The following is a 25,831-nucleotide window of genomic DNA, read 5'->3' as shown; positions in this document are numbered from 1 at the left end:
GGCTCTGCCCACTCCCTGGGGCAACCCGTGCCTTGCGTCTGCCCCTCAGGGTCACACGCTGTCACTAGCGTCAGCCCCTTGGCTTCCACCCCCCCACCCTCCTGGGACTGAGCGCGGACCCCCCCGCAGGGCTGGGGCAAGCCAGGCGCACCCCACAGTGAGTCTGCCTGGCTGCACCCCGCAGGGAGCCCCCCCCCCCACACCATGACTCTGGGTGACTCCGGCAGCAGGGTAAGAGCAGGAGGGTTTCTGGACACAGCGTCAAGCGCCCCTGGTTAGCAGAGAGCAGCAATTCAGTGGGTCAGCCTGGAGCCCCGCGCGCTCTTCTGAGCGTTTCTGTGGCCCCGGCCAGGCGCTTCCCTGACTCCAGCAGCCTGCACTTACCCCCCCGCCCACCCTTGTTCCTGGGGAACCTGCGTCACCGCCTCAGGCCTCTGCTCTACAAAGGGCTGCCTTCAGAGTGGGCAGTCCCCAGGCGTTAGTTGGTAGGTATCCACCGTCTGGGCAATTGGACTCTGTGGAATGGGGGCCAGGCCCAACTAGGCATTAGTCGTGCTCTGCAGAGTAAACAATCTCCCCAGCTCTAATTAACCATGCAGCTCTTAGGGGAAACTGAGGCACACACCATAGTCATCCCACAGGAAAAAGCCCCCCCTCACAAAGGGTGAGAGTTCATGTTTGGGTGGCTCATTCATTCCAGGCAGCAGGTTAAACACAAACAAGAGGAAGTATTTCTTCACACACCACACAGTCAACCTGTGGAACTGGTTGTTAGGGGATGTTGTGAAGGCCACGACGATAATGGGGTTCAAAAAAGAACTAGATAAATTCATGGAGGACAGGTCCATCGATGGCTGTTAGCCAGGATGAGGGGGATGGTGTCCCTAGCCTCTGTTTGCCAGGAGCTGGGAATGGGCGACAGGGGATGGATCACTGGGCGATTCCCTGTTCTGTTCGTTCCCTCTGGAGCCCCTGCCAGTGGCCACTGTTGGCAGACAGGACATGGGGCTGGATGGACCTTTGGTTTGACCCAGTCTGGCCCTTCTTAGGGCCAGCACCCTGGCGCCATGCCCTGTAATGTGCTGTGCCAGCGGCCGGCAGGGCCCGTTGTGACCAGCGAGTGTGACACACCCAGCCCAGGCCAGGGAACAGCCCCCCAGCAGAGCTGGGGCTGTCAGTGTTGGGGGGACGTGTCCCTGGAGGTTTCATATCATGACATGTGCTTTCCCAAGATTACGCTTTAATTCCTGGTGACCCCCGGGCACTCCTGGAGGGCTGGCCCCCCTCTGCAGCCCCTCTCCATGTAAGGGGGCACACGGGTTTCCACCCCAGGCAAGAAGGGGTTAATGGACCACCTGAAGGCCCTGTTGGAGCAGGGGGCAGGCGGCTGGGCAGGGAGGAGGAGAGCGGGCAGTGCGTGTGGGTGGCAGGGGAGGTAGGCCCAGGGCAGGCTGGGGAGGCCGGTCTGCTGGAGAGAAGCGAAGCGTTCAGGTCATTTCCTACATGTTTTGGACAGGGAGGGGCAGAGCTGGGTCACCACGGCAGGGAAACCGAGGCTCAGTGGTTCCACAGACGGCCAGCAACACCCCATCCAGCGGGCCTGGGGGCAGGGATGGAGCCGGGGGGGCTGCCAGGCAGGCTGGAGGAGCAGGCGAGCGAGGGGTGGTGCGGTGCTGGGTGGGAGCGTGACAGGGGCAGCCGGGGCCCAGGGCTGGGCGCTGGGGAGACCCGGGCTGTTACTGGTTCTGCCACTCATCCTGTGAACGTGGGCAGGTCATGCCAGGCCTGGACCCCCCCCGAGAGGCCCGGCAACGCACCAGATGGAAGCAGGGCCTCCCCCTCACTCGGCTGGTCTGGCAGGTGCTGCTAAACCAGGGCCAAGGCCACACCGGGAGCAAACTGCAGCAGCGGGCTTGTGGCAGGCGTCAGCTCCACTCCCCCGCCCCCTCAGCGCTGGCCTGGCTTCGCCTTCACAAACCTTTAGCCCGCAGACTGTGAGGAGCTCAGAGCCACGGGCACAGCCAGGGCAGGTGGCTGGCAGGAGAGGTGCCCATGCCTGCTCAGGAGCGGGCCTGGGTGTAGCTTCCCCTGCCCCTGGGGCACCCCTGCGGAGGCGGAGAGTAGGGGACACGGCGCTCCCCCTGCTGGGGGAAGGGGCAGAGCTGGGGCTCGTAGCAAGGTGCCCCTCTACCCGCGGGCCGCCCGTGAGCCAGGCTGCGGCAGTCAGGACACAAACCGCCTGCTAGGGCTACGGCCCAGCACCCCTGCGAGCAGCCAGCAAACACCCTGTGGGGTGCGAACATGCCAGCTGCACCCGGCTCCCTCAGCCAGAGCAGGGGGGAGGGGAACACACAGGCCCCCCCAGGGCACGTCCCGTGGAGCCTCTGGCAGCAGCCCCAGGCCTGTCCCGGCTTGGATGAGCTCCCTGGCGCTGCTGCTCCGGGCCAGGCCTGCCTGGGCGCCACCTCCCGCCTTCAGCCACGGCTGCCTTGGCCTCGCTGTCCTCAGGCTAGCGCTGCCAGGGGAGCCGGGGGGATGCCGAGCTCCTCTACCTGCCCCCCGGCGCTGGGCAGGGGACCCAGGGTCAGGGCGGAGGCCAGGCCCTGCCCAGCCCAGGCCTTGCCCCTGGGAGCTGCCGGCTGGGGTAGCGAGGAGGGGAGGTCACTCCCCTGTGCCCTCTGTCCAAGGTGGCCATGGAGGCTCGTGGGGGAGTGGGCCGGGGGTGTCCGCCTGCCCTGCGGAGTCGCACCCCGAACGCCATCGGGTTCTCTAAGGCACAGCTGTATCCAGGCCAGCGTCACCAGCAGCCCCAAGGATCCTGCACTCCCAAGTCTCCAATGCCAGGCCCCAGCGGGAGAGGGCCACTGTTGGCACCGGCCCCAGGACTGAGCTGCAGACGGGCCCAGGGCGACCCAGGGCAGGAGGCTGGAGCCCCACAGGGCCCGTCTCCCAGCAGTGGCGTCCCGCAGGGTCACAGTCACCCACAAGCCTCGTCTTCGTAGGCGATCGCGATCCCCCTCCGGCCCGGCACGGCCTTTGTCACGGGCGTCTGGCCCAGCTGCTGCTCCAAGCCCTGCCAACTGCGCGACTCCAGGAAGGAAGCTGGGAGCAAGGGAGGGGGAGAGTGGTTAGTGGGAACCGGGCACAGGCCTGTGGGGGAGCTCCCGGCTGCTCCAGCCTGGGCTTCTCCCAGCAGGGGGCGCTGCAGGGACAGGAGCATTGGCTGGGGGTGGGGGTCCCGGCTATTCCAATCCAAGCAGGGGGCACTGTGGGGAGTGGGGCAGGCTGGGTGGGGTTCCGGATACTCCAGCCCCAGCAGGAGGTGCTGTGGGACGGGGAGGGCTGGCTGGGTCGGGTTCCGGATACCCCAGCAAGGGGTGCTGTGGCAGGCTGGGTGGGGTTCCGGATACTCCAGCCCCAGCAGGAGGTGCTGTGGGACGGGGAGGGCTGGCTGGGTCGGGTTCCGGATACCCCAGCAAGGGGTGCTGTGGCAGGCTGGGTGGGGTTCTGGATACTCCAGCCCCAGCAGGAGGTGCTGTGGGACGGGGAGGGCTGGCTGGGTCGGGTTCCGGATACCCCAGCAAGGGGTGCTGTGGCAGGCTGGGTGGGGTTCTGGATACTCCAGCCCCAGCCAGGGGCGCTGTGGGCAGAGGTTTGGCATCACTTTATGGGGTGGAGAGGGTGGACAGGGGAGACACAGGGAGGGCAAATAAAGCAAAGTTCAAACCTGCCGGGCTGATCTCGGCCAGTGCGAGCGCCGGGTTCCTGCAGGCCAGGGCAGAGCTGGAGGATGGGGCCGGGGAGCTGGAGAGCCCAGCCGCGCGCAGCTCCCCAGTGATCAGCGACACGTCGGGAACGTCGCCTTCTCCGGGGACCGTGTCTGGGAAGCCGACATGTGCACAGCCACCTGCCCGGGTGAGAGACATCAGAGAGCAGCCTCTGGGGGCAGCCAGCCCCAAATCCACCCTACCAGGCTGGGTCCCACACCCACAGCTACCCACCCTGGGGTTACCCTGCATCTGGAGCCTCACACGGTCCAGCTCACCCAGTGAGTCACATAACGTGAGAACTGGGTATGGCAGGGCTCCTGGCTACTCCAGCCCCGGCCTCTCCCAGCAGGAGGCGCTGTGGGGAGCAGGACAGAGTGCAGGCTTGGGGGGAGCCCCAGCCACGGCCAGCAGGGGGCGCTGCAATAGCTCCCGGTGGCTCTGGCGCTGTCCCCTTGGCACGGAGCCGGCCGGGTACCTGGCAGCAGGTCTCTGAAGTCAGTGACATAGAGGCTGCTCCATTCCCGGGCTGGGTTGCAGGCCAGCTCCAGCTCGTAGGGTGTCACCACGGGCCGGTAGAAGTCCCTGGAGTCCAGCAGGGAGTTCTGGGGACAGGCCACCAGCACGAAGACGTCCACCTCCAGGAAGTTGGCCAGCTTGGCGGGGCTCAGCTTGCCCATGGCCAGGGTGTAGCTGCGCTTGCCGGCCCGGCTCAGGATGCCCCGCAAGTGTTCCAGGATGGAGAGGTAGCCGGCCACGCCCAGCGTGCCCACCAGGATGCCCACCACGCGGGCGTCCCGTGCCCGCTCCACCAGGTAGAGGCGCCTCAGCAGCGCCCGGTTGCTGTCGAGGCTCTCGCGCCGGCCATGGCCCGTGGCCGGGTTGAAGGAGCTGAAGGGGCAGCGGTTCCAGCTCAGCATGAAGTTGGTGAGGGCCAGGCCCTCGGCGCCCACGTAGAACATGGCGTAGCCCTTCAGCCCGCTCTGCGCCTCCACTGCAAAGAGGCGCCCGAACTGCCGCACCAGCCCCGGGCCCTGCGGGCGGTCGGGGGCCTCGTCACTCGCCAGGCGGGAGAAGACGACATGGGGGTACTCCGGGCCCAGCAGCTGCTCCAGCTCACCTGGGGGGAAGGGGATGACAGGCTGAGCAGGCCCCACGCAGGCCAGCCCCATGCAGAGAGCCCGCCGGGCAGGGACAGGAGAGGGCTGCCAGGCAGAGGCATCGGTAGGCCTGTGTATGGGGGACCCAGGCCGGGGCAGCAGGGGCCCGTGGAGCTCAGGGGATCGGACGGGCTAGCCAGCCTGGTTTGGTTCCTGCTGCTGCTCTGACCCATCCCCCCCGGCGAGGAGCAGTGTTGCAGCGGGCATGCGACCCCCCCTGCACGCTGTGACAATGCACCCCAAACTCCCCACAGTGATAGGATGATGATGATGCACCTGGTACAAGATCAGTCATGTGAGGGGTCTCCGGAAAAGTGATGATTTGCTGGATAGGATCACCCGATCCGTGGGCATGTGTCATTTTTGTATCTGGAGTTACAAATATTGACTGGGGAACTGCACTTCAAATGGGCTCACCCTGGGCGACACCCACAGCCAGCCTGTTAGGTACAGCAAGGAAGAAGCTTGACTGTGCCAATGGCCTATCAGCAAAGCCAATGGACCATGGAAAAGCTTGGCCTTCCGGTGAACGTTTCAGCCAGCCAATGAGTAATGGCTGCTATGACCCAGCAAGGACATGTGACCAGACCACATGACCCTGAACTCCATTTTGGTACCTTTGGTATTTTTCCACAGACTGGGCTGGGAACTTAGCTGGGAACAAAGGGTTCCTGCCAAAGGGAGAGACTATATAAGGTGTGGAGTGAGATCATGATTGGTCTTCACTCCCCCACAACTCAACACCTGGAAGCAGCTTCAAAAGACAAAGGACTTGGAATGGGGGAGGGGAACCCAGGTTGCCCAGCAATTGCAGTCTGTGCCTTAACAATCTGCAAGCCGGCTTGTCCCATCAGTCAGGGTGAGAAGCAGCTAATTCAAATGCCATCTGTCTAGTATGTCAGGCTTAGTTGCGGTTTTGTTTATTTGCTAGGTAATCTGCTTTGATCTGTTTGCTATCCCTTATAATCACTTACAATCTCTTTCTGCAGTTAATACACTTGTTTTAAGTTTTATCTTAACCAGTGGGAATTGGTCCTGCTTCGAGCAGGGGGTTGGACTAGATGACCTTCTGGGGTCCCTTCCAACCCTGATATTCTATGATTCTATGATTCAGTGTGACTTTAAGTGAAGCACCTGGAAAATCTCAGCTTGGTTAACACAGGCTTGTTGTGCATCTCTCACCCTCATTGAGGGAACTATATTAACGAGCTCGCACTGTATAGATCCCTGTGCAGTGCAAGATGCTATAATACTGGGTTTATACTCCAGTAGGGGTGCAAGGCGGGGGAGCTGGGAAATTGGCTGGTGTCTCCTGTTTGTCCTTGAGTGGCTCAGGTAAAGCACTCAGGTAGCTCAGCTGGGTGTGTGGCGCCACCTGCTGTTGTGTTGGGTGCTAACAGGGCCTGGAGAGGTTGGCTGAATCACCAGCACAGCAGCGTGAGAAGGGCCAGCCCAGCTGGATGATTTAGGGGGCACAGTGGTTCACACAGCCCCCAGACAGCACCCCGGGGGTGACAACCCATCACGCATGGCCCACCCCGGACGCAGCTCTCACCTAGCGCGTGGGCGTAGACCACGTCACTCAGCACCACCACGTGGCTCTGGCGGTCAGGGTAGAGCTCCCGGAAGGCCCCAGCGCAGCGCTCCGTGTCCAGGGGCTGCTGGCCAAACACGTGCAGCACCAGCAACTTCCTGCAAGGGCTGAGACACGCTGGGCCGTAGTGCACCACGGCCTCTGCCCCCACGTGCTCCGCAGCCACCTCGTCCACACAGCAGCTACCGGGGGAAGGGAAAGCGTCAGCCGGAGACACGGCGACCTCGGGGGCCCACAGGCAATGCAGCACAGGAGGCTGCTCTCCTCTGCCCCCACCTCCTCCCACTGGGCCCTGCGCTCCGACACCGGGGTGCCCGACCACTCTAGGCACAGTCGCAGCGGGCCCAGCATCGCTTTGGGCAACCTCCCCGGAGCCTGCACTGGCCACAGCGGGAGAGGGGGGCCCGACAGCCCAGCAGTGAGCAACGCGCCCTGCTCCTCACGGAACCTCCCAGGGGAGGGCAGAGGAGCGGGGATTCACAGGAGCCCCTCAAACAGACGGGGATGGCACGGGCGACCCATCAGTCAAATCAAGCCCAAAGCTGCCATTGCTTACGGGGTGGGGTACAAGTCACGCCCCTCTCCGGAGGGGAGCAGCCGGTTGCTCACTGTAGTGGGACCTGGCACAGAGTGATCAGATGGGCGTGTTGACAGGACCCAGGGGGAGCAGCGAGAACGCCAGAGGGGCTGCAGGACAGGAGGAAAAATGGGGGGGGGAGCCCTCTGAGCCCCAAGAGGAGGCAGGGGCCCAATCGGAGGGGGATGGGCCGTGCCACCTGGCAGCCCAAGGCTGGGCGCACAGCGGCTCCTGTCCTGGGGGGCAGCTTCTCACCTCCCACGGATCCAGCATGGGGGAAGGGCTGAGGCTGGAGCCCAACCTGAGCCCAGGTGTGGGGAGCCCACGCCGCCCCTCCGCGGCACCTACCTGCCGTACGACGTGTCCCCCAGGATGTACATTTTGCTGCCGGTCGCCTCCTCCATCTTGGCTGCGACGGCGGCTGAATCTGCCAGGAGCTCGTCGGGGAACTGCAGGGCAACCTGCCGGCAGGGCCAGTGCAGGGAGATGTGGGTACATGCAAGGCCCAGCCCCCCCATATGGAGCCCCTGCCCAGCCACGCTTAGGGCAGCCCCACCGAGCAGAACAGGGATCTCTGCAGCCAGCTGTGGCCCCATTGTGGGCTGCCTGGGTCAGGGAGCCGAAGAGCCATTCAGTTCTCTGTGACACCCCCTCAGCCCCGGGGTGCTGCTGCCCGCTCCACCGGCAGGCCGGGGCGCCAGGACAATCCCCAGCTGCCCAGGGAACCTGCCCCAGCTATCGGGAGAGGCGCAGCCAGGCTGAAGGGCGCGTGCGGCCAATCTCTGTGGGAGGGTCACTGGCAGCGCCAGCCGGTGTGGGCCTGCACCTGGGGGTGGGAGGTGGGTCTGACACCAGCGTGCTACCCAGGGGAGCTAAGGGACCACGGACAGGCCTGGGGGGGAGAACGTCCGAGCTCTCGACACCGACTCACCCTGCGAAACCCGCTCGCTGTGACGAAGGCCGCGGCTCGCTCCAGCTCGTAGAACGCATCGAGGGCCTCGGCAGGGGTCCTGCCGCTCGACTCCTTGACAGCCAGGGCCCTCTGGACCACCTCGGCCCCATCGTGACTGAAGAGGGTCGCCATGGTTACCCCAGCATCACCTGCACCCACAGGCCGTGGGGAAGGAAGCTGGAGCATTTATCAGGGTTTGGCCGCGCTCCGGAGGCTGCAGTGGCGTGGCTGTGACGGGTCAGTGCAGCCGTAACAGTGCCGGGGAACCCCCCGGGTCGGTGTAGGTCCCCCGCCTCCCTCCCACCAGCCTAGCGCCGGCCACGCGGGGCTTAGGTCACTTTCCTCACGGCCCCGAGCGACACTGCGCCGAGCGCAGCCTGGCCTCAGTCTCTGTACCTGAGCGGCCGCTCGGCGAGGGTGTCGCCGGGCCCCACCCGGCCCCCGGGAAAGGAGAGGGGCAGGAAAGCACTGGGCAGAGCTCCCCAGCTGGGACCAGCGCACAGGGGCCCCTGCACTGACCTGGCTCCCGAGCCTGGGGCAGGGGACTCAGGGCCTTTCGCCGCTAGGGGGCGCCGACCCCGATCCAGCTCCAGGGGGGCGGTCTGGCTGACTCGGGGTGGGGGGGTGTTGGAGGGACTGGCTGACTCACGGGGGCCAGGTCGGGGGTGGGAGCTGAGGCGGGCTGGCTCGGGGAGCGTCATGGGGGCGGGACTGGGGGGCAGAGTGGGGGGCAGGGGAAGCTGGCGCGGGCTGGCTCGGGGAGAGCCGTGGGGGGAGGGACTGGGGGGCAGAGTGGGGGGCGGGGGGGGAGCTGGGGCGGGCTGGCTCGGGGAGAGCCGTGGGGGGAGGGACTGGGGGGCAGAGTGGGGGGCGGGGGGGGAGCTGGGGCGGGCTGGCTCGGGGAGAGCCGTGGGGGGAGGGACTGGGGGGCAGAGTGGGGGGCGGGAGCTGGCGCGGGCTGGCTCGGGGAGAGCCGTGGGGGGAGGGACTGGGGGGCAGAGTGGGGGGCGGGGGGGGAGCTGGGGCGGGCTGGCTCGGGGAGAGCCGTGGGGGGAGGGACTGGGGGGCAGAGTGGGGGCGGGGGGGGAGCTGGGGCGGGCTGGCTCGGGGAGAGCCGTGGGGGAGGGTCTGGGGGGCAGAGTGGGGGGCGGGGGGGGAGCTGGGGCGGGCTGGCTCGGGGAGAGCCGTGGGGGGAGGGACTGGGGTGCAGAGTGGGGGGGAGCTGGGGGGCAGAGTGGGGGGCGGGGGGGAGCTGGGGCGGGCTGGCTCGGGGAGAGCAGTGGGGGGAGGGACTGGGGGGCAGAGTGGGGGGGAAGCTGGCGCGGGCTGGCTCGGGGAGAGCCGTGGGGGAGGGTCTGGGGGGCAGAGTGGGGGCGGGGGGGAGCTGGGGCGGGCTGGCTCGGGGAGAGCCGTGGGGGAGGGTCTGGGGGGCAGAGTGGGGGGCGGGGGGGAGCTGGGGCGGGCTGGCTCGGGGAGAGCCGTGGGGGGAGGGACTGGGGGGCAGAGTGGGGGGCGGGAGCTGGGGCGGGCTGGCTCGGGGAGAGCCGTGGGGGGAGGGACTGGGGGGCAGAGTGGGGGGGAAGCTGGCGCGGGCTGGCTCGGGGAGAGCCGTGGGGGAGGGTCTGGGGGGCAGAGTGGGGGGCGGGGGGGAGCTGGGGCGGGCTGGCTCGGGGAGAGCCGTGGGGGGAGGGACTGGGGGGCAGAGTGGGGGGCGGGGGGGAGCTGGGGCGGGCTGGCTCGGGGAGAGCCGTGGGGGGAGGGACTGGGGGGCAGAGTGGGGGGCGGGGGGGGAGCTGGGGCGGGCTGGCTCGGGGAGAGCCGTGGGGGAGGGTCTGGGGGGCAGAGTGGGGGGGGGAGCTGGGGCGGGCTGGCTCGGGGAGAGCCGTGGGGGGAGGGACTGGGGGGCAGAGTGGGGGGCGGGGGGGGGAGCTGGGGCGGGCTGGCTCGGGGAGAGCCGTGGGGGAGGGTCTGGGGGGCAGAGTGGGGGGCGGGGGGGAGCTGGGGCGGGCTGGCTCGGGGAGAGCCGTGGGGGGAGGGACTGGGGGGCAGAGTGGGGGGCGGGGGGGGAGCTGGGGCGGGCTGGCTCGGGGAGAGCCGTGGGGGGAGGGTCTGGGGGGCAGAGTGGGGGGCGGGGCGGGAGCTGGGGCGGGCTGGCTCGGGGAGAGCCGTGGGGGGAGGGACTGGGGGGCAGAGTGGGGGGGGAGCTGGGGCGGGCTGGCTCGGGGAGAGCCGTGGGGGAGGGTCTGGGGGGCAGAGTGGGGGGCGGGAGCTGGGGCGGGCTGGCTCGGGGAGAGCCGTGGGGGAAGGGACTGGGGGGCAGAGTGGGGGGGGAGCTGGGGCGGGCTGGCTCGGGGAGAGCCGTGGGGGGAGGGACTGGGGGGCAGAGTGGGGGGGGAGCTGGGGCGGGCTGGCTCGGGGAGAGCCGTGGGGGGAGGGGCTGTGGGGGGCGGGGGTCTGGCTGCCGTGGGGGGAGGGACTGGGGGGCTGGAGGGGGTTGTGGGGGGCGGGGGTCTGGCTGCCTGGGGGGGTCCCAGCGGGCTCCGATAAGGAGCCCGGCGCCCAGGTCTAGCCGTCACTAGGGCCCAGAGTGAACAGCCCCCGTCCCACGCGGGGTCCCAGCCTCCCCCACTCACCGGCCTCCCCGGCAGAAACCACATGGACTCGCCCGGGACTTGCTCCCAGGGCAAGGACAGAGCCAACCAATGACGAGCCGGCGTTGTCCCCGCCCGGAAATCCCGCCCCAGAGCTCGGAGCCAATCGCAACACGTGTGGGAGAGAAGCTGCGGTCGCAGCCAATGAGAGGAGCCGGCACAGACGTGCGGTGAGGAAGGGGCTGGCGCGGAGCACTCTGGGCTTTGTAGTTTGATCCCCTGGTACCGCCCGCCCGCCCGGGAGCCAATCGCCAGCCTCGCCTCGGTCACGTGCCGGGGCCCCGGCCCGCCTGGTCACATGGTGTGAATCAGGTGACCTGCCCCCGGCCCGGCCGGTCCTTCCCCGCAGTCCGCGCTGAGGAGCCGCCGCCATGTCCGGGCCCCTCCTGCTGTACGCGGGCCTCGGCCTCGCCTTCTGGAGCGCGCTGGCCGGCGTGGGTGAGCGGCGGGGGCCGGGGGAAGGGGGGTTAGTTGGGGGGCGCGGAGATGGAGGGGGCCCGGGGAAGGGGGGTTAGTTGGGGGGGGCGCGGAGATGGAGGGGGCCCGGGGAAGGGGGGTTAGTTGGGGGGGCCCGGAGATGGAGGGGGCCCGGGGAAGGGGGGTTAGTTGGGGGGGCGCGGAGATGGAGGGGGCCCGGGGAAGGGGGGTTAGTTGGGGGGGGGCGCGGAGATGGAGGGGGCCCGGGGAAGGGGGGTTAGTTGGGGGGGCGCGGAGATGGAGGGGGCCCGGGGAAGGGGGGTTAGTTGGGGGGGCCCGGAGATGGAGGGGGCCCGGGGAAGGGGGGTTAGTTGGGGGGGCCCGGAGATGGAGGGGGCCCGGGGAAGGGGGGTTAGTTGGGGGGGCCCGGAGATGGAGGGGGCCCGGGGAAGGGGGGTTAGTTGGGGGGGGGCCCGGAGATGGAGGGGGCCCGGGGAAGGGGGGTTAGTTGGGGGGGGGCCCGGAGATGGAGGGGGCCCGGGGAAGGGGGGTTAGTTGGGGGGGGGCCCGGAGATGGAGGGGGCCCGGGGAAGGGGGGTTAGTTGGGGGGGCCCGGAGATGGAGGGGGCCCGGGGAAGGGGGGTTAGTTGGGGGGGCCCGGAGATGGAGGGGGCCCGGGGAAGGGGGGTTAGTTGGGGGGGGGCCCGGAGATGGAGGGGGCCCGGGGAAGGGGGGTTAGTTGGGGGGGGGCCCGGAGATGGAGGGGGCCCGGGGAAGGGGGGTTAGTTGGGGGGGGGCCCGGAGATGGAGGGGGCCCGGGGAAGGGGGGTTAGTTGGGGGGGGGCCCGGAGATGGAGGGGGCCCGGGGAAGGGGGGTTAGTTGGGGGGGGGCCCGGAGATGGTCAGTTGCGGGAGGCGGAAGGGGTCAGAGTTGGGGGGAAGGGGACGGGCTGGGGGGGCAGTGGCAGGAGTCCCGGTGTGTGAAGTCCCTTCTGTCTGGGCAGGGATCTGCCTCGCACCCCCTGCCCCAGGGCAGCGCCCTCCTGCCTTCGTTGGCACCTGCTGGAGCGGGAGTCGGACGGGGCTGGCTCCAGGCAGGAGCTTGGGGCTTCTGGCTCCAGGCAGGAGCTTGGGGCTTCTTGCTCCTGTCGCCCATTTCGCCGAGCCCAGGCCAGTGGCGACCCACAGACCGTGGCAATGGGACGGGGGCCCCTGCCTCGCCTGCTGCGGGGTGCTCCCAGTCTCCTCTTTGATCACAGGCAGCTAAGGTTGGCCGGCTGCCTGGTGGGCTCTGAGTGTTCCTCCTGTCCGGTTTGGCTCTGGCTGTGGTGCGTGGGCTGAGCTGCAGTTTGTACCAGTGTGCTCTGCCCCTAGGCTGCGTTCCTTAGCTGGGCATTCGCTTGCAAGTGTCTGCCACAGTGGGGTAGAGCTGTCCGGTTCATAGTGAGTCCAGAGCCCCTATCTGTCCCCTTTGGCAGCCCCTGCAAAGGCCAGGAATGAATGACCCCTGGAGACTGAACCCCCTTGTGCCTGAGCATGAAAGGACCTGCAGTGTGGGGGGCTCTTCCGGACAGGGTTCAGCGGCATCAGTGGGGGGCTGTGGCAGGTTTGCGTCGCTGCTGTCTGCTGGGCAGGTCCTGTGGACAAGCTGGGGGGAGGCTGGACTGGTCCTGTGGACCAGCGAGGGCCCAGTCTCCTTTCGCTGCAAGGATTCTCCTGCTAAGACTTCCCTCGGGTAGGAGTTTCTCTTCCCTGCTGCTCCCGCAGGACTCTTACTCTAATCTGTAGTAGTTCTTGGTCAGCATCCCCTGGGAGTGTCTTCAGCTGGATCTAGATAGTCACTTTTTGGGGGGTATTTCATCCCCTCATGTTGAAGGGGACAGGTCTACCAGGCAGAGCACAGAACTGGGAGCCAGGCCTCCTGGGTTCTATTCCTGGCTCTCTGACCCACCCTGCTTCACCTCTTCCCCATTGGTAAACAGGGGTGACCGGTGGTGTTGTGGGGGCTAGTCTGTGTCTATCAAGTGCCAGGCAAGTTGTCATTTGGCTCCAAAAGGGAGGAGGGGCAGCAGCAGGACTGCAGGAAAGCAAGTAACTGTGGCTTTCCGGATGGAGGAACCCAGCCTCTTCCAGGCTGAGAAGCTGGCTCTCCTTCGTGATTGTCAGAACTATGTTGTTTTGAGTAGGTGCACGAGTTTTTCCAAGCTTTGGCTTGAAGCCAGCGGTGTAACAATTCTGCAGCGCAAAGGAAATGCCCCATGGAAGGGCAGCCCTCCTGGCAGTGGGGTCACACTGTCTGGTATCCTCGTGGTGACCATGGTTTTGAAGGTCAGAGCGTCCCTGAGGACTAGTCAGGCTGTACTTCGATGGAGTTGCAGGTTAGCGCCTGCTCTCACAGCCGAGTGAGGTGGGCACGAACAGCCTGGCTCCTCTGAGAGACAACTCCAGACTCGGTGCTCAGCTGAAGGGGCAACTGAATAACAAGGTGACTATGCTGATGGCACGGTCAGGATCTCCCTGGAGGTCCTATGGGCCTGCACCGCTCTAATCCACCCCCTGCTGAAGTGAACACCACATCCAGAGTCGGCTTAATGAGATCCACGAATCAGGCAGCTCTCGGGGACGTGCTGAGTGCAGCATCTGTGACGTGGGCTTGCCGAGCCATCAGGGAATGGTTTCTAGTTGAGGCCGGGCATTGACTGCCCATGTCCGGTGTAATCCCGGCTCCAGTAAAGAGCAGGCAGGGACCGATCTGTGCCTTTGTTTCGTCATTCTTGCATGGTCAGCAAAGTGCCAGAGAACTACCACCGGGAACGCGCCAGGGCTCGCTGGCAGCACCGCTGCAGCCTGCAGTGACCCCCGCCCCTGGCCTCGCACCTGCGCTGTGCGGTCTGGGAGCTGGCACGCAATGGAAACCGTGTCTGTCACCCGGCCTGTTTTGTCAATAAAACCCAGGGCCGAATATGTTCTGAGCCAGTGAGAAGGTGCTGTAGGAACCTGCTTTGGGTTTGGCCCTGTGCTAGTCAGTGGCAGCTGTGACTGGCTGGGCCTGGTGGCAGGACCCCAGTCTGTAGAGCAGGATCTGTAGAACCCAAAACAGTAAACAGCCCCAGTGCAGACAACTCTGCCCTGGCAGAGACAGTCAGGCATCTGGGCACACGCTGGAGTGGGGAAAAGGGAAAGGGGCCTGCAACGCTTCTGCCCATGCTATAGGAGTGGTCCCTGCCAGGAACAGCCTCCTCCCCTGCGGGAGCAGTGCCGTTCCTTGTGCGGGTTGCTCAACTGCCAAGAGTGACTCGTTCCTTCCTCCTTTCGTGGCGGGGCCTTCTGGGAACTGCTTTGCTTCCTCTCTTGCGCTCCTCACCCCGTGGCAACTCCAGCCAGAGCTTGGGGTGTTGATTCACCCTCCCCCAGGTAGCGAGGGGCCCCCGCTTGGCATGTTGCAGTCAGGCTGGCCGTAACTGACCAGTGTGTGGTGATTCCAGTCTTCCAGCTCCTAGCATGGGGAGAACACGAGCCACTGAGGCCCTGGGGCTATTGTTGGGCATGTCTCCAATGGGTCCAGGATAGATCTCGGCAAACTGCCCTGGAGAGGCCTGCACTTTGTCCCACATCACAGGGTGTGGGGGCAGGAGTGGGCAGGGCCGGGGTGGTGGATCCTGGGCATCGCAGACACCTGTTTCTCAACAGAAGCGAGACCCAGCAGGCTGGAATAATCTCCCAGCAGGCACACGGCTCGTCTGGAGCAGGGCAGGGCTAGATACCTCCCTTGCCCAGCTTCCCTGCCCCAGTCCTTGCTGGCTAGAGGCTGGGAGGCAAGCAGGGTGTAGTGGGTTCTGAGCTGCTTTTAATGCCATTTGAGCACTGTCAGCTGAAGAGCCAGCACGACGTGAGCTGCCAACCCCAGTGATTCACGGGCTAGAGGCTGGGGGTCCCTGGGTGACTGGCCGCATAGCGCTTGCTGTCGTCAGTGGTCAAACGGCAGGGCCGAGCCTGGCTCCCCTGCATGCAGCCAGGACTGGCCCCTCTGCTGGCTGGCTGGAGCATTGAGCAAGCGCCCCAGCCGGCCTGATGAGTTAACTCTGGGCGAGCCCCTCCGGCTAGAGGCTGAGCAACGCGGCTGGCCACGGAAGTGATGAGCCAGTGCAGCCAGCCACCTTCCCTCAGGGCTTGTGGCGCCCGTGGCGAGCCTTTGAATTCTGCGGGGGCTGGCGAAGCCATGGATTCTGGCCTTGGCACATGAGGAAAGGTATTTGAAGCTGTTTTGGAGGTGACTTACCGCTCTCTCTTCCTCCATGTTCCCTGTGGAGATAGAGGTGGTTAGGGACTATTTAGAAAAGCTGGACGTGCACAAGTCCATGGGGCCGGACGAGTTGCATCCGAGAGTGCTGAAGGAATTGGCGGCTGTGATTGCAGAGCCATTGGCCATTATCTTTGAAAACTCGTGGCGAACGGGGGAAGTCCCGGATGACTGGAAAAAGGCTAATGTAGTGCCAATCTTTAAAAAAGGGAAGAAGGAGGATCCTGGGAACTACAGACCAGTCAGCCTCACCTCAGTCCCCGGAAAAATCATGGAGCAGGTCCTCAAAGAATCAATCCTGAAGCACTTGCATGAGAGGAAAGTGATCAGGAACAGCCAGCATGGATTCACCAAGGGAAGGTCATGCCTGACTAATCTAATCGCCTTTTATGATGAGATTACTGGTTCTGTGGATGAAGGGAAAGCAGTGGATGTATTGTTTCTTGACTTTAGCAAAGCTTTTGACACGGTCTCCCACAGTATTCTTGTCAGCAAGTTAAGGAAGTATGGGCTGGATGAATGCACTATAAGGTGGGTAGAAAGCTGGCTAGATTGTCGGGCTCAACGGGTAGTGATCAATGGCTCCATGTCTAGTTGGCAGCCGGTATCAAGTGGAGTGCCCCAAGGGTCGGTCCTGGGGCCGGTTTTGTTCAATATCTTCATAAATGATCTGGAGAATGGTGTGGATTTCACTCTCAGCAAATTTGCGGATGATACTAAACTGGGAGGAGTGGTAGATACGCTGGAGGGGAGGGATAGGTTACAGAAGGACCTAGACAAATTGGAGGATTGGGCCAAAAGAAATCTGATGAGGTTCAATAAGGATAAGTGCAGGGTCCTGCACTTAGGACGGAAGAACCCAATGCACAGCTACAGACTAGGGACCGAATGGCTAGGCAGCAGTTCTGCGGAAAAGGACCTAGGGGTGACAGTGGACGAGAAGCTGGATATGAGTCAGCAGTGTGCCCTTGTTGCCAAGAAGGCCAATGGCATTTTGGGATGTATAAGTAGGGGCATAGCGAGCAGATCGAGGGACATGATCGTTCCCCTCTATTCGACATTGGTGAGGCCTCATCTGGAGTACTGTGTCCAGTTTTGGGCCCCACACTTCAAGAAGGATGTGGATAAATTGGAGAGAGTCCAGCGAAGGGCAACAAAAATGATTAGGGGTCTGGAACACATGAGTTATGAGGAGAGGCTGAGGGAGCTGGGATTGTTTAGCCTGCAGAAGGGAAGAATGAGGGGGGATTTGATAGCTGCTTTCAACTACCTGAAAGGGGGTTCCAAAGAGGATGACTCTAGACTGTTCTCAATGGTAGCAGATGACAGAACGAGGAGTAATGGTCTCAAGTTGCAGTGGGGGAGGTGTAGATTGGATATTAGGAAAAACTTTTTCACTAAGAGGGTGGTGAAACACTGGAATGCGTTACCTAGGGAGGTGGTAGAATCTCCTTCCTTAGAGGTTTTTAAGGTCAGGCTTGACAAAGCCCTGGCTGGGATGATTTAACTGGGATTTGGTCCTGCTTCGAGCAGGGGGTTGGACTAGATGACCTTCTGGGGTCCCTTCCAACCCTGATATTCTATGATTCTAACGCTGCTTTGCTGAAGGTGTGATTGACGTGCTGCATACACCATGCAGCCATCCAGCTTTCACGCTGCTGTTGCCGTCTCCGGGGGTTACCCACCCCCTGTATCTGGTGTGATGCCAAGGCTGTAACGTCTGCCTTCCCTTATCTGCTCCTCGGAGCCGGAGCAAGGCTTCCTCTCTGCCTGGGGCGCACCCTGTCCGTTTCTGGGGCTGTATAAACAATGCATGTCTTCTCCATTCTGCAGCTCCATTTTCCAGCTTGCGCTTCCTAGTGCCCCTTGGGAAGCGCGAAGGAGATGTGCCGTTAGTGAGGGGAAACTTCGGACAACCAGTGTCCAAGGCAGTGCTGGGCTGGCCTGCTGGAAAACGTTCTGATTCTGATGTCCCTGCACTGGAGGGGGGGGCTAAGTGCATGTGAATTTCAAACTCTGTAAAGGGGGGAGCTGGACTGGATGGAGCTGGGCACTGCTGCTGGCCCTTAGCTGTGCTTGTTTGAGGCCCAGGTTTTTGGCTGCGACCTGGCAGATGAGTTGTTGGCCTTTTCCTCCTGCAGGCAGAAATTGGTTCGGGCTTGAGGCTCCGCACAGCACGCTGCGATTCAGAGCCTCTCCTGCTCCGAGCACTGGTCAAGGTGTCCCCGATTGGGGAGCGTTCGAACCCCCTGGCTGGGTGCTCGTTACTCACCTCTTCAGAGCTACTTGTTTTCACAATGCAGCGTTTGTACCTGTGGGGTGAGGCGGCTCCCTCCCCGCCAGCCATAGAACTCTGCCCAGCTTCAGCTGTCGCATCAAGCTTCTGGCCCCGATGCGGCATCACCTTCTGGTGTCACCGGTGCCTGCCACTGCTCAGAGGGCGCAGAGGGAGATGGACATGGCACTGGGCAGCTCCCTGCTGCAAAGGGGAGACCTGGGGGCAGTCAGGAAACTGACCCAAGGCTTATTAATTTCACGCTGCTCTTGCTTGGGTAGGCTCTGAGCAGCAGCTGGCCCTGAATCTGAGCGGTGGCTGCTCCCTCTCAGTCTCTCTCGTATCCCCTCTGGCTGGCTGGGGAGTGGGGTGCCTTCAAGTCCTGGTCTGGGGGCCAGGGGAATTGAACTATTGATTTAGGAAGTTTTACTAGGTTTACGAGTCCCTGCCATGTAACCTCAGAAACAAACCAATCATCGTTACAACAGTGTGCATTTGTTTGAAGAGACTTGTGAAGGATTTATTCACCAGCTCTGGTGGTGTGAGCGTGTTAGTGAGCTTCGGTGCAATGCCCGGGCCACGTGGTTTCTAGTGATCGCATTAAAGCGGATGCACTGATTGCAAGCGTTTAGTGGGGGAGCAAGCCTTGCGCTGTGTACCCCTCCGTACAGCAGGTTGTGTCCATGGGGAGGGTTTGCTAGGCCTAGTGTGTCTAGCAGGGCTTGTGCACGGCAGCTGCTGTGGGTGCCAGGGAAATAAGGAGATTAATTCCGGGGGAAGAGGCCAGGTGCTGAGGCGTGAGAAATACCTTTACAAGCAAGACTGTCATGGGAAGGAGGGGGCTGAGTCCCCTCCACCAGCCACTGACACGGGAGAAATGGCCCCAGGCTAAAGGGGAGGCCAGTTTCAGTTAGACCCCCCACCCGCCCTTTACGATGGGCACTAGGGCGCTGCTGGGGATGCTCAGGGATATGCTGAGCAGGGCGTGGAGGCCTCTCCTAGCCCACCTGAGCTGGGCTCCTTGCAGCTCTCGATGTCACCATAATGGGCTGACCAGACGGGCTGCTAGTGAGTGAGACTAACCCCCACCAGAGCGTGGCCTGCTGCCCCAGCACACAGAGAGCGCAGGAGCACGTCCCCTGCAGCTCCCTCACCAGCCGCCACAGTGCTGGGCCCCCCGCGCTGTTGGAGCAAGCAGAGAGAGGTTTTTCAGGAGTCACAGAAGAGAACAAGCCACGAGGTGGAAGGTCAGGTGATGGGCAGAGCCCATGTAGCTTCCATGGCTCCTGCAGGGCCCGGATCTCTGCCAGGGTGAGCCCCTGTGTCCCAGGGTAACGGCCCAGGGAGCCCCGCAGGATCGTACCCACCTGTGGACCAGAGGGGCAGGGCTGCAGCACAGCTGTGTGCCTGGCTGGGCGAGGTGACGCTGTGGCCAAGAGCACCAGAGGCGCTGCCCTTGGGCTCCTGGGAGTTGGGTCCCCCATGGGTTGGTGCCACACCGCAGGGGACCGTACAGTCCGCAGACAGCTGCATGCCCTAGCGGGAACACAGTCCTCCTAGAATCCGCTCCTGGGTGAGCAGGGGCCCAGGCTGGCTCAGCCGACCCTGGGATCCTCCTTGAGCACGGGGGCCGGGGGGTGCTCTTGGGCTGGCACATGCCCCTCAGTCCTGGGGAGGCCGCTCCGGCTCATTTGTGTGTTTGGGGGCAATGTGCTCTCGTGCAGTGATTCTCAGCCCGCGGGCCACTTGCGGCCCATCCGCTCACCGCTGCAGCCCGTGTGACCCCCTCAGGGCCATACAGGCAGCATATACATTGTGTGGATGGGGCCCACATAACAGAGGGAGCAGCATATGCAGCCCATGATGGTAGATAAGTTGAGAGACAGTGGCCTAGCGGTTAGAGCATGGCTCTGGGAGCCCGGAAGGGCAGAGTTCTAGTCCTGATTGCTGCTCAGCCCCTGCTCCATGTCCTGCGGGCCCCTGCCGGCACTCAGCGCATGCCCAGGCTGCTCCTCGGCCATTCCCCCGCAGGGCTGTCAGACCTAGTGCCCCAGGACTGGGCTGAGCTGTGGGGCAGCCCAGACCCATCACTGATTGCTGTGCCCCAGCCGGCTGTAGACTGTCCCTGCCCTGCGGCGCTCCCGGGGCGACTGTCAGTGACTAGTGCTGGCCCTGACTCATGGTGCGGTCGCAGGCTCAGGGTGACGGGGCAGCATGTGAGGATCAGTAGTAAAGGAACCTGGCCTCTGTGCTGTGGAAGGAATGAGCCAGCCTTGCCGAGCGCTCACTCACACTCCCTCAGAGTCAGGGGCCCTCGCTGGCTGGAGGGGCAGGGCACTGGGTGAGCTGGACAGACCCCGCTGTGCCCCGAGGGCTCCCTTGCCCGTGCTGGGGGAAGGGGCATGGCGGGCAACCTCTTCTGTGCCTTCAGGGCCAGATTGGCCCCCGTGGTCCCGCTGGAATGGGGCGATGGTCTCTTGCTGCTGACCCTGCTTTGTGGGTGGAGGAGGGGCCAGATACCATGGTGATGGGCACAGTAGCAGCACGCAAAGGATCTGTCTCCAGTCAGTGTTGGTGCGACGCCCCCTATGTGTGCGAATGAGATGGTCATCAGGCTGGACCATGGCTGCTTTCAGCATCTCTGGCGGGAATCGCTGTCGGGGGGAAGCCACGGGGAATCCTTCCCACCCTAAGCTCCCCAGAGCAGGGTGTCTGTCTGGAGGGCCGTGTCCCAGAACGCTGCCTGGCACAGGGCTTCCTGGTGCCCTTCTGTCCACTGGCAGCCAGGCTGCTCGGTTGGTGTGGGTGGCTCACAGCAGCCAGGCAGGTCAGGGTGGGATCAGGCAGGCCAGGCTGGGGTTCGGGCCGACTGAAGGTTTCCCTCTTGCTCTTGTTTTCAGGTATCTGCTACACGATATTTGACCTGGGCTTCCGTTTCGATGTGGCCTGGTAAGGTGGCTACACCTGGCTGGGCCAGTGCCCTGCTCACTCCCACCACGCACTGTCCCGTTCCACTGCTGGATCCTGCCACAGGGTGCCGGGCTGCAGCTCCCCTCCTCTCCCCATTGCAGCCAGCAAAGCCTGCACCCTGCCCTCAGTGTCCAGTCACACTCTGCTGCCCCTGCCCTGGCCCTCCCTGTGCCGAGTGCTCTCTGCCAGCTGCCTGTGGTGCTCTTTGCCGGCAGGCACTAGCCAGATTGCCCTGGGCTGGGCTGGCTGATTCCCCCAGCAGCCAGCCCTCCGCCTTCCTCCACCAAGGGCAATGCGAACAGGGCTTTCAGGTGTCCTCCTGCCTGGCCTGGCCTGGCCTGCACTGCAGGAGGAGCCTGCCGGGCCACGTCAGGGCTCTGGGGGTGAAGGCTGGGGACAAGGAGTGGCTGGGTCTGCTTGGAGCCCCAGGCAGCGTCGGGCTGGTCTCTTACCAAGCTCATGGCTCTGCCACGAGCTGGGGAAGGACAGGTGGGCCCTGGGGTTCCTTGCTATGTGCTGCAGACCCGAGGCTGGTGACTCCCCTCCCTTTCATTGGGCCACCCACGTGGGCAGCCGTGGGTCTGGGGTGGTCAGGAAAGCCAGTGAAGTGTCTCCGTGTGCTGGCTGTGTGGTGCTGCAGGAGGGGGTGGGGGGGAGCCGCATGGCAGGCAGCCGTCTCGCCTGCTGCCCTCCTCCCGTGGAAGGGAGGCACTGGGCTGTCATCCCCTGGCCTGTGGCCCTCGAATGCTGGGGTGGGTGGGGCCGGCCCAGACTCTGCACTAACGAGGTTCCCTTCTGTGTCTAGGTTCTTAACGGAAACCTCCCCCTTCATGTGGTCCAACCTGGGCATCGGTCTGGCCATCTCGCTGTCCGTGGTGGGAGCAGCCTGGTGAGTTGGGTCCCATTGTCTGGGACTGCCGGTCCCATGGGGTTTGCTGCTCCCAGAGCCTGTCTGCTGGGCTGGGGGCAGGGGAGACATGCCCTGGGGGCGGGGACTTGCTATCGGGCGATGCTTGAGTCAGCCCCTCCGCAGTGACCTGGCTCCAACCTCATGGCAGGGCCCCCTCGGGTCTGGGGCAGTGCTCTGACTGGCCTCGTGCTCCTGCTGGCGGCCTGGGAGACGTCAGGTGTCTGGCTGGTCTCTGTGGGTTCTGTGCCAGCGAGTCCCGGTCAGGCTGGCGGCTGCCCTGTGTCCCTAGGTGCTGCTGCTTTTCCCAGCCCGTCTCAGCGTGCGCGCCTGTGGTGTGAGCAGGAAGGGCTGGGCATTCAGCTCCCGCTGAGCTTGCTGCGAGCTCTTTCCAGTCAGCACTCGGCTCTGCTCCAGGGAGGCACCATCTCCTCGTTGGCAGCCACTAGCTCTCCGTCCAGGGTCCTGCAGGCAGGTGCCCGCCCCCGGGCTCCCTCACTGACTGGCCTCTCTCTCGCAGGGGCATCTACATCACTGGCTCCAGCATCATCGGCGGGGGAGTTAAGGCCCCCAGGATCAAAACCAAAAACCTGGTCAGGTAGGGACAGCTGGTACCCTGTGCTTGATGCTCCGGGACAGATCCTGGCACCTGGGGCGCACAGTGCCCAGGGGGCTAGTCAGCGGTTCACCTGAGCTGCTCACACTTCCCCAGCACCCGGGCCCCTCTGGGCAGGGCCTTGTGCTGACCCTGCTGGTCTGCGGCTGCATCCGGTGCTGGGATCCCAGCCCTGCTAGTGTTTGGGCCGGATCACTGTGCAGCGGCCGGATCGAACAGCTCCCCTCCCCACAGCCCGCCCCCTTCTCTGGCCCACACGCCCTGGTGTGCGGGGGCAGCGGTCAGTCCCCACCTGAAGGAAATGGCTCCTGCCCAGGCCTTGGGGCTCCGCACCCTTGGACTGGAAATGTGAAACATCCTGAAGCGCATGCTGGGAAAGGCAGCGCTTCCTGTCCCTGGCTGGCTGCAGGCCTGTGTGGGGTACAAGGCCCCCACCCGTGTGTCTGCCTGTTGGATTGCTGTGGGATACTTCCCATCTGTGCTGGGGTGGCGAAGGGCCAGCGCTGCCCCCCACGGAGCGTCTCAGCCAGGGGGCCGAGCAGGGGGAGATGCCCTGGGTGGTGTCAGTGTGGGGGCCCTCGCAGGGAGACGACTTGTCTGTCAGCACGACAGGCAGCTGTGGGGGGCAGAGGCTGGGCCGTGGGCCGCTGAGTCCGGGTGCTAACGCTGCCCATCATCCACAGCATCATCTTCTGTGAGGCCGTGGCCATCTACGGGATCATCATGGCGATCGTCATCAGCAACATGGCTGAGGTGCCAGGGCCTGGCTGGGCTGCCTGCCGCCGGAGTGGGGTGGCGGGAGGGTGCAGCCCCTGGAGATCTGCACAGTCTCCCCGACACGTTCTTACGGGGGGAGGAGGGGCATAGCCAAGGCTCAGGGTCTCTTCACTGCTTCCCTCAAATATCGCTGGGCAGAGCAGTAAACCCAGTGCAGGCTCCTGGCGGGGGGAGCCTCTGCCACATGGGGTGTGCCTTGGCTCCCCTGGCCTGTGGTCCTGGCTCTAACTGGCCTGTACCAGCTGCGGCAGTGGGCAGAGCCTGGCGCCCCACCAGGCTCGGTGCTGGCTGCCCACAGGGCGTTTTTTGGCTGGGATAATGGGCGCACGGATCCAGGCTCTGTGAAGCCACTGAGGCACGCAGGAGCTGAGCTGGGCTCCAGGAGGGGAGATGGCAGGGCTCTGGTAAAACCCTGTTATTCCAGCCTAACCCGGGCAAGAGGCGGCGCCCGAGCTCACTGCCGGAGCAGACTGGGCCCTCTCAGGAAGGGTTGTGGTTCCCTTGTCCAGAGCAGGGCAGGACTCACCCCGGGTCCCACCGTGACTTGAATCAGACCTGGCTGTGAGTCCCAGCCCATCTCCGAGGCAGGGCCATTTCTCCCTAGCCCGCCAGTCACGCTGGGGAGCCGGGGAGAGTTTGTCCAGTGCAGCGTGGGTGGTGCTGCTTGGCCAGGGCAGTGCGACACAGCAGGGTCCTTGCCACCATGCGCCCGCTCAGACAGACCCAGACGCTGGTTATGTGGTGGGGGAATCTCCCTCTGCCCCAGCATGTGGCGAGGAGGGGCCTGTGGAGCAGGTAGCTAAGGCCCTGGACTGGGACTCTGGGGGTTTGGGTCCCAGCTCTAGGCAGCCTGTGCCCGTTCCCATGGCAGGGAGCTCTAGCCAGGCTGCTGTACCCCCTACCGCTAACCCTGCTCCATGTGTCTTCTTCCAGCCTTTCAGCGGCACCACCCCAGAGACCATCGGAGCCAAGAACTACCATGCAGGTAAGCGGCACCCTTCCCCATGTCTGGAGGGGCCTGTGGGGCCAGCGGGCTCTTCCCTGAGTGGAGGGAGGCTCCTGCACCCTGGCCCCATGCCAGTGCCTGTTCTCGCTGCACGCTCCGGCATGCTCTTCCCCTAATGGGTGCACAGTGGTCCTAGTTCGCTCTCTCCAGTGAGCAACGGGGCCCTATGTGCGCAGTGCAGCCCTCCCTGGGATGTTTGGCGGCAGCCGGACCCCTGCGAGACCAGCTGTGAGCCCTGCCCCTGCAGGTCCAGCTGTTCAGGGTGGTGGCTCGCCTGGCCTAGCATTGGGAATGGGGGTGTCTGGGCTGGGTGGAACCCAGCCCTTGGGGCCTTTCCTGAGTCTGCCAGCGGAGCGCCCTCTGCTCTCCCAGACTCCATCCTGCTGGGCACCTGCAGCGGGCTCTGGACCTAGGGCGGCTGCCACAGGGCAGGGCAACGTTGCTGCCCCTCAGGTGTGCCTATGTGGCCGTCTCTGGGGGCATCTACCTTAGTAGCTGGGGGTCTGGGTTCGCTACCTCTGCTTCTCCTGCCCCAAACGCAGGGTATCACCAGCTCTTGGTGCGCGGCGGCTATTTGAGCTCGCCCTGGCGCTGCTGGAGCGGGTCCATGGCCGGCTGAGTGCACAGGGCCCTGCCTGGCAAAGGTACTTCAGGGAAATGGCTGAAATTTGGCAGCCTTGGTTTGTCCTCTTCATGTTCTGCTCTGTCCCCTTAACTCTGCCCCTGGCAGCTCCTAACAGTTTCCCAGCCTGGGCCAGTGCCCGGAGCACCCTAGTGGGCTCTCGCAGGAGGAGGCCGAGCCCCTGTGCAAGGCAGGCCCTGGCCTGAGACCTGCCGCGTCTCACTGCTCCGTGCCCCACCCCTCCAGGTTACTCCATGTTTGGAGCCGGCCTGACCGTGGGCCTCTCCAACCTGTTCTGCGGGGTGTGCGTGGGCATCGTGGGCAGCGGGGCTGCGCTGGCCGACGCCCAGAACCCCAGCCTCTTCGTCAAGATCCTGATCGTGGAGATCTTCGGCAGCGCCATCGGACTCTTCGGGGTCATAGTCGCCATCCTGCAGGTACTGGCTCCTGCCCCGCTGGGCCCATCATGCTCCTGGGGCCCCCAGCACCACATCTGCCCCAGGCATGGGCTGCCCAGCTCATCAGACAGGCCTAGGCGTCTGCAGGGCTTCAGTGGAGGGCTGCAGCCACTGCTCTCTGGTGAACAGAGAAGTCTACCCAGGGGACACTGGCGGGCGGGGGAAATGATGCAGTGGCTCCATCTGGCCTGGCTGCTGGAACCCATCTTGGCACTGCCAGTCCCCCTCCGTCCCCCCCGCCTCTCCCCCAGCAGTCACAGGGAATGGTTCAAATGGGTGCCGGAATTGGAGCTGATTGTGCACCGGGCTGATCGGGGAGGAGCAGCCTGCAGGTCCTGCAGCTTCAGGCAGGCTGCCTGATCAAGGCAGTTGGGGGGGCACCTGGCAGGGTGTGCTCCTGGGCGGGGCTCGGGGCATGCTCTGACCTGTCTCCTTTCTCTCTGCAGACATCTAAAGTAAAAATGGGGGACTGAGCCCCTGCCCGTTCCGGCCTGGCCCCCTGCGGGCGCGTCTGTACATATTTATTTAATGTTTCTATTTCCTGATCGGGGGCATCGCTTCGCCGCCTCGGGCGCGGGAGCCCAGGTGTATAGAACCGTCCCTGCTGATCCGCTGCCCGCTGGCCCCATGGAGGAAATAATCATCTGTGTGTGAATTCGGCTCCCTCCTGTCGGCCCAGCCAGGTGGGGGGGAGGGGGTTGCTGCCTGAGTGTTCCCGGTGTGTGTAGAAATCAATCGACCAGTGTAAGTCAGTGTCACGTGAAATAAACATGGTTCCTGTC

At 64.4% G+C, this 25,831-nt stretch overlaps 2 protein-coding genes across 3 annotated transcripts; one reads left to right on the top strand and one right to left on the bottom strand.

Annotated features, from left to right (window-relative positions):
• Positions 1–636: 636 nt before the first annotated feature.
• On the bottom strand, positions 637–10,837 carry DPH2 (diphthamide biosynthesis 2). Of its 2 annotated transcripts, none has more exons than XM_048862097.2 (7): positions 10,684–10,837; positions 8,030–8,199; positions 7,447–7,559; positions 6,483–6,703; positions 4,246–4,887; positions 3,728–3,907; positions 637–3,102 (listed from the first exon to the last, which is right to left on the bottom strand). In XM_048862097.2, the coding sequence occupies exons 2-7, from the start codon at positions 8,180–8,182 to the stop codon at positions 2,978–2,980; spliced, it is 1,434 nt and encodes a 477-aa protein (XP_048718054.1). In that variant the 5' UTR covers positions 8,183–8,199; positions 10,684–10,837; the 3' UTR covers positions 637–2,977. The 2 variants fall into 2 exon arrangements, with proteins under 2 accessions (XP_048718054.1, XP_074988003.1); XM_075131902.1 differs by lacking the exon at positions 10,684–10,837 and adding an exon at positions 8,570–8,669.
• A 146-nt stretch (positions 10,838–10,983) lies between these two features.
• On the top strand, positions 10,984–25,831 carry ATP6V0B (ATPase H+ transporting V0 subunit b). Its single transcript, XM_048862103.2, has 8 exons — positions 10,984–11,139; positions 20,594–20,642; positions 21,469–21,552; positions 22,091–22,168; positions 22,870–22,939; positions 23,897–23,948; positions 24,838–25,028; positions 25,496–25,831. The coding sequence occupies exons 1-8, from the start codon at positions 11,073–11,075 to the stop codon at positions 25,520–25,522; spliced, it is 618 nt and encodes a 205-aa protein (XP_048718060.1). The 5' UTR covers positions 10,984–11,072; the 3' UTR covers positions 25,523–25,831.

The sequence above is a fragment of the Caretta caretta genome, chromosome 8 (assembly GCF_965140235.1).
Source record: "Caretta caretta isolate rCarCar2 chromosome 8, rCarCar1.hap1, whole genome shotgun sequence".
NCBI lineage: Eukaryota > Metazoa > Chordata > Testudines > Cheloniidae > Caretta > Caretta caretta.
Note: the sequence above shows the minus strand (reverse complement) of the source record. Positions and strands in the feature narration are given on the sequence as shown.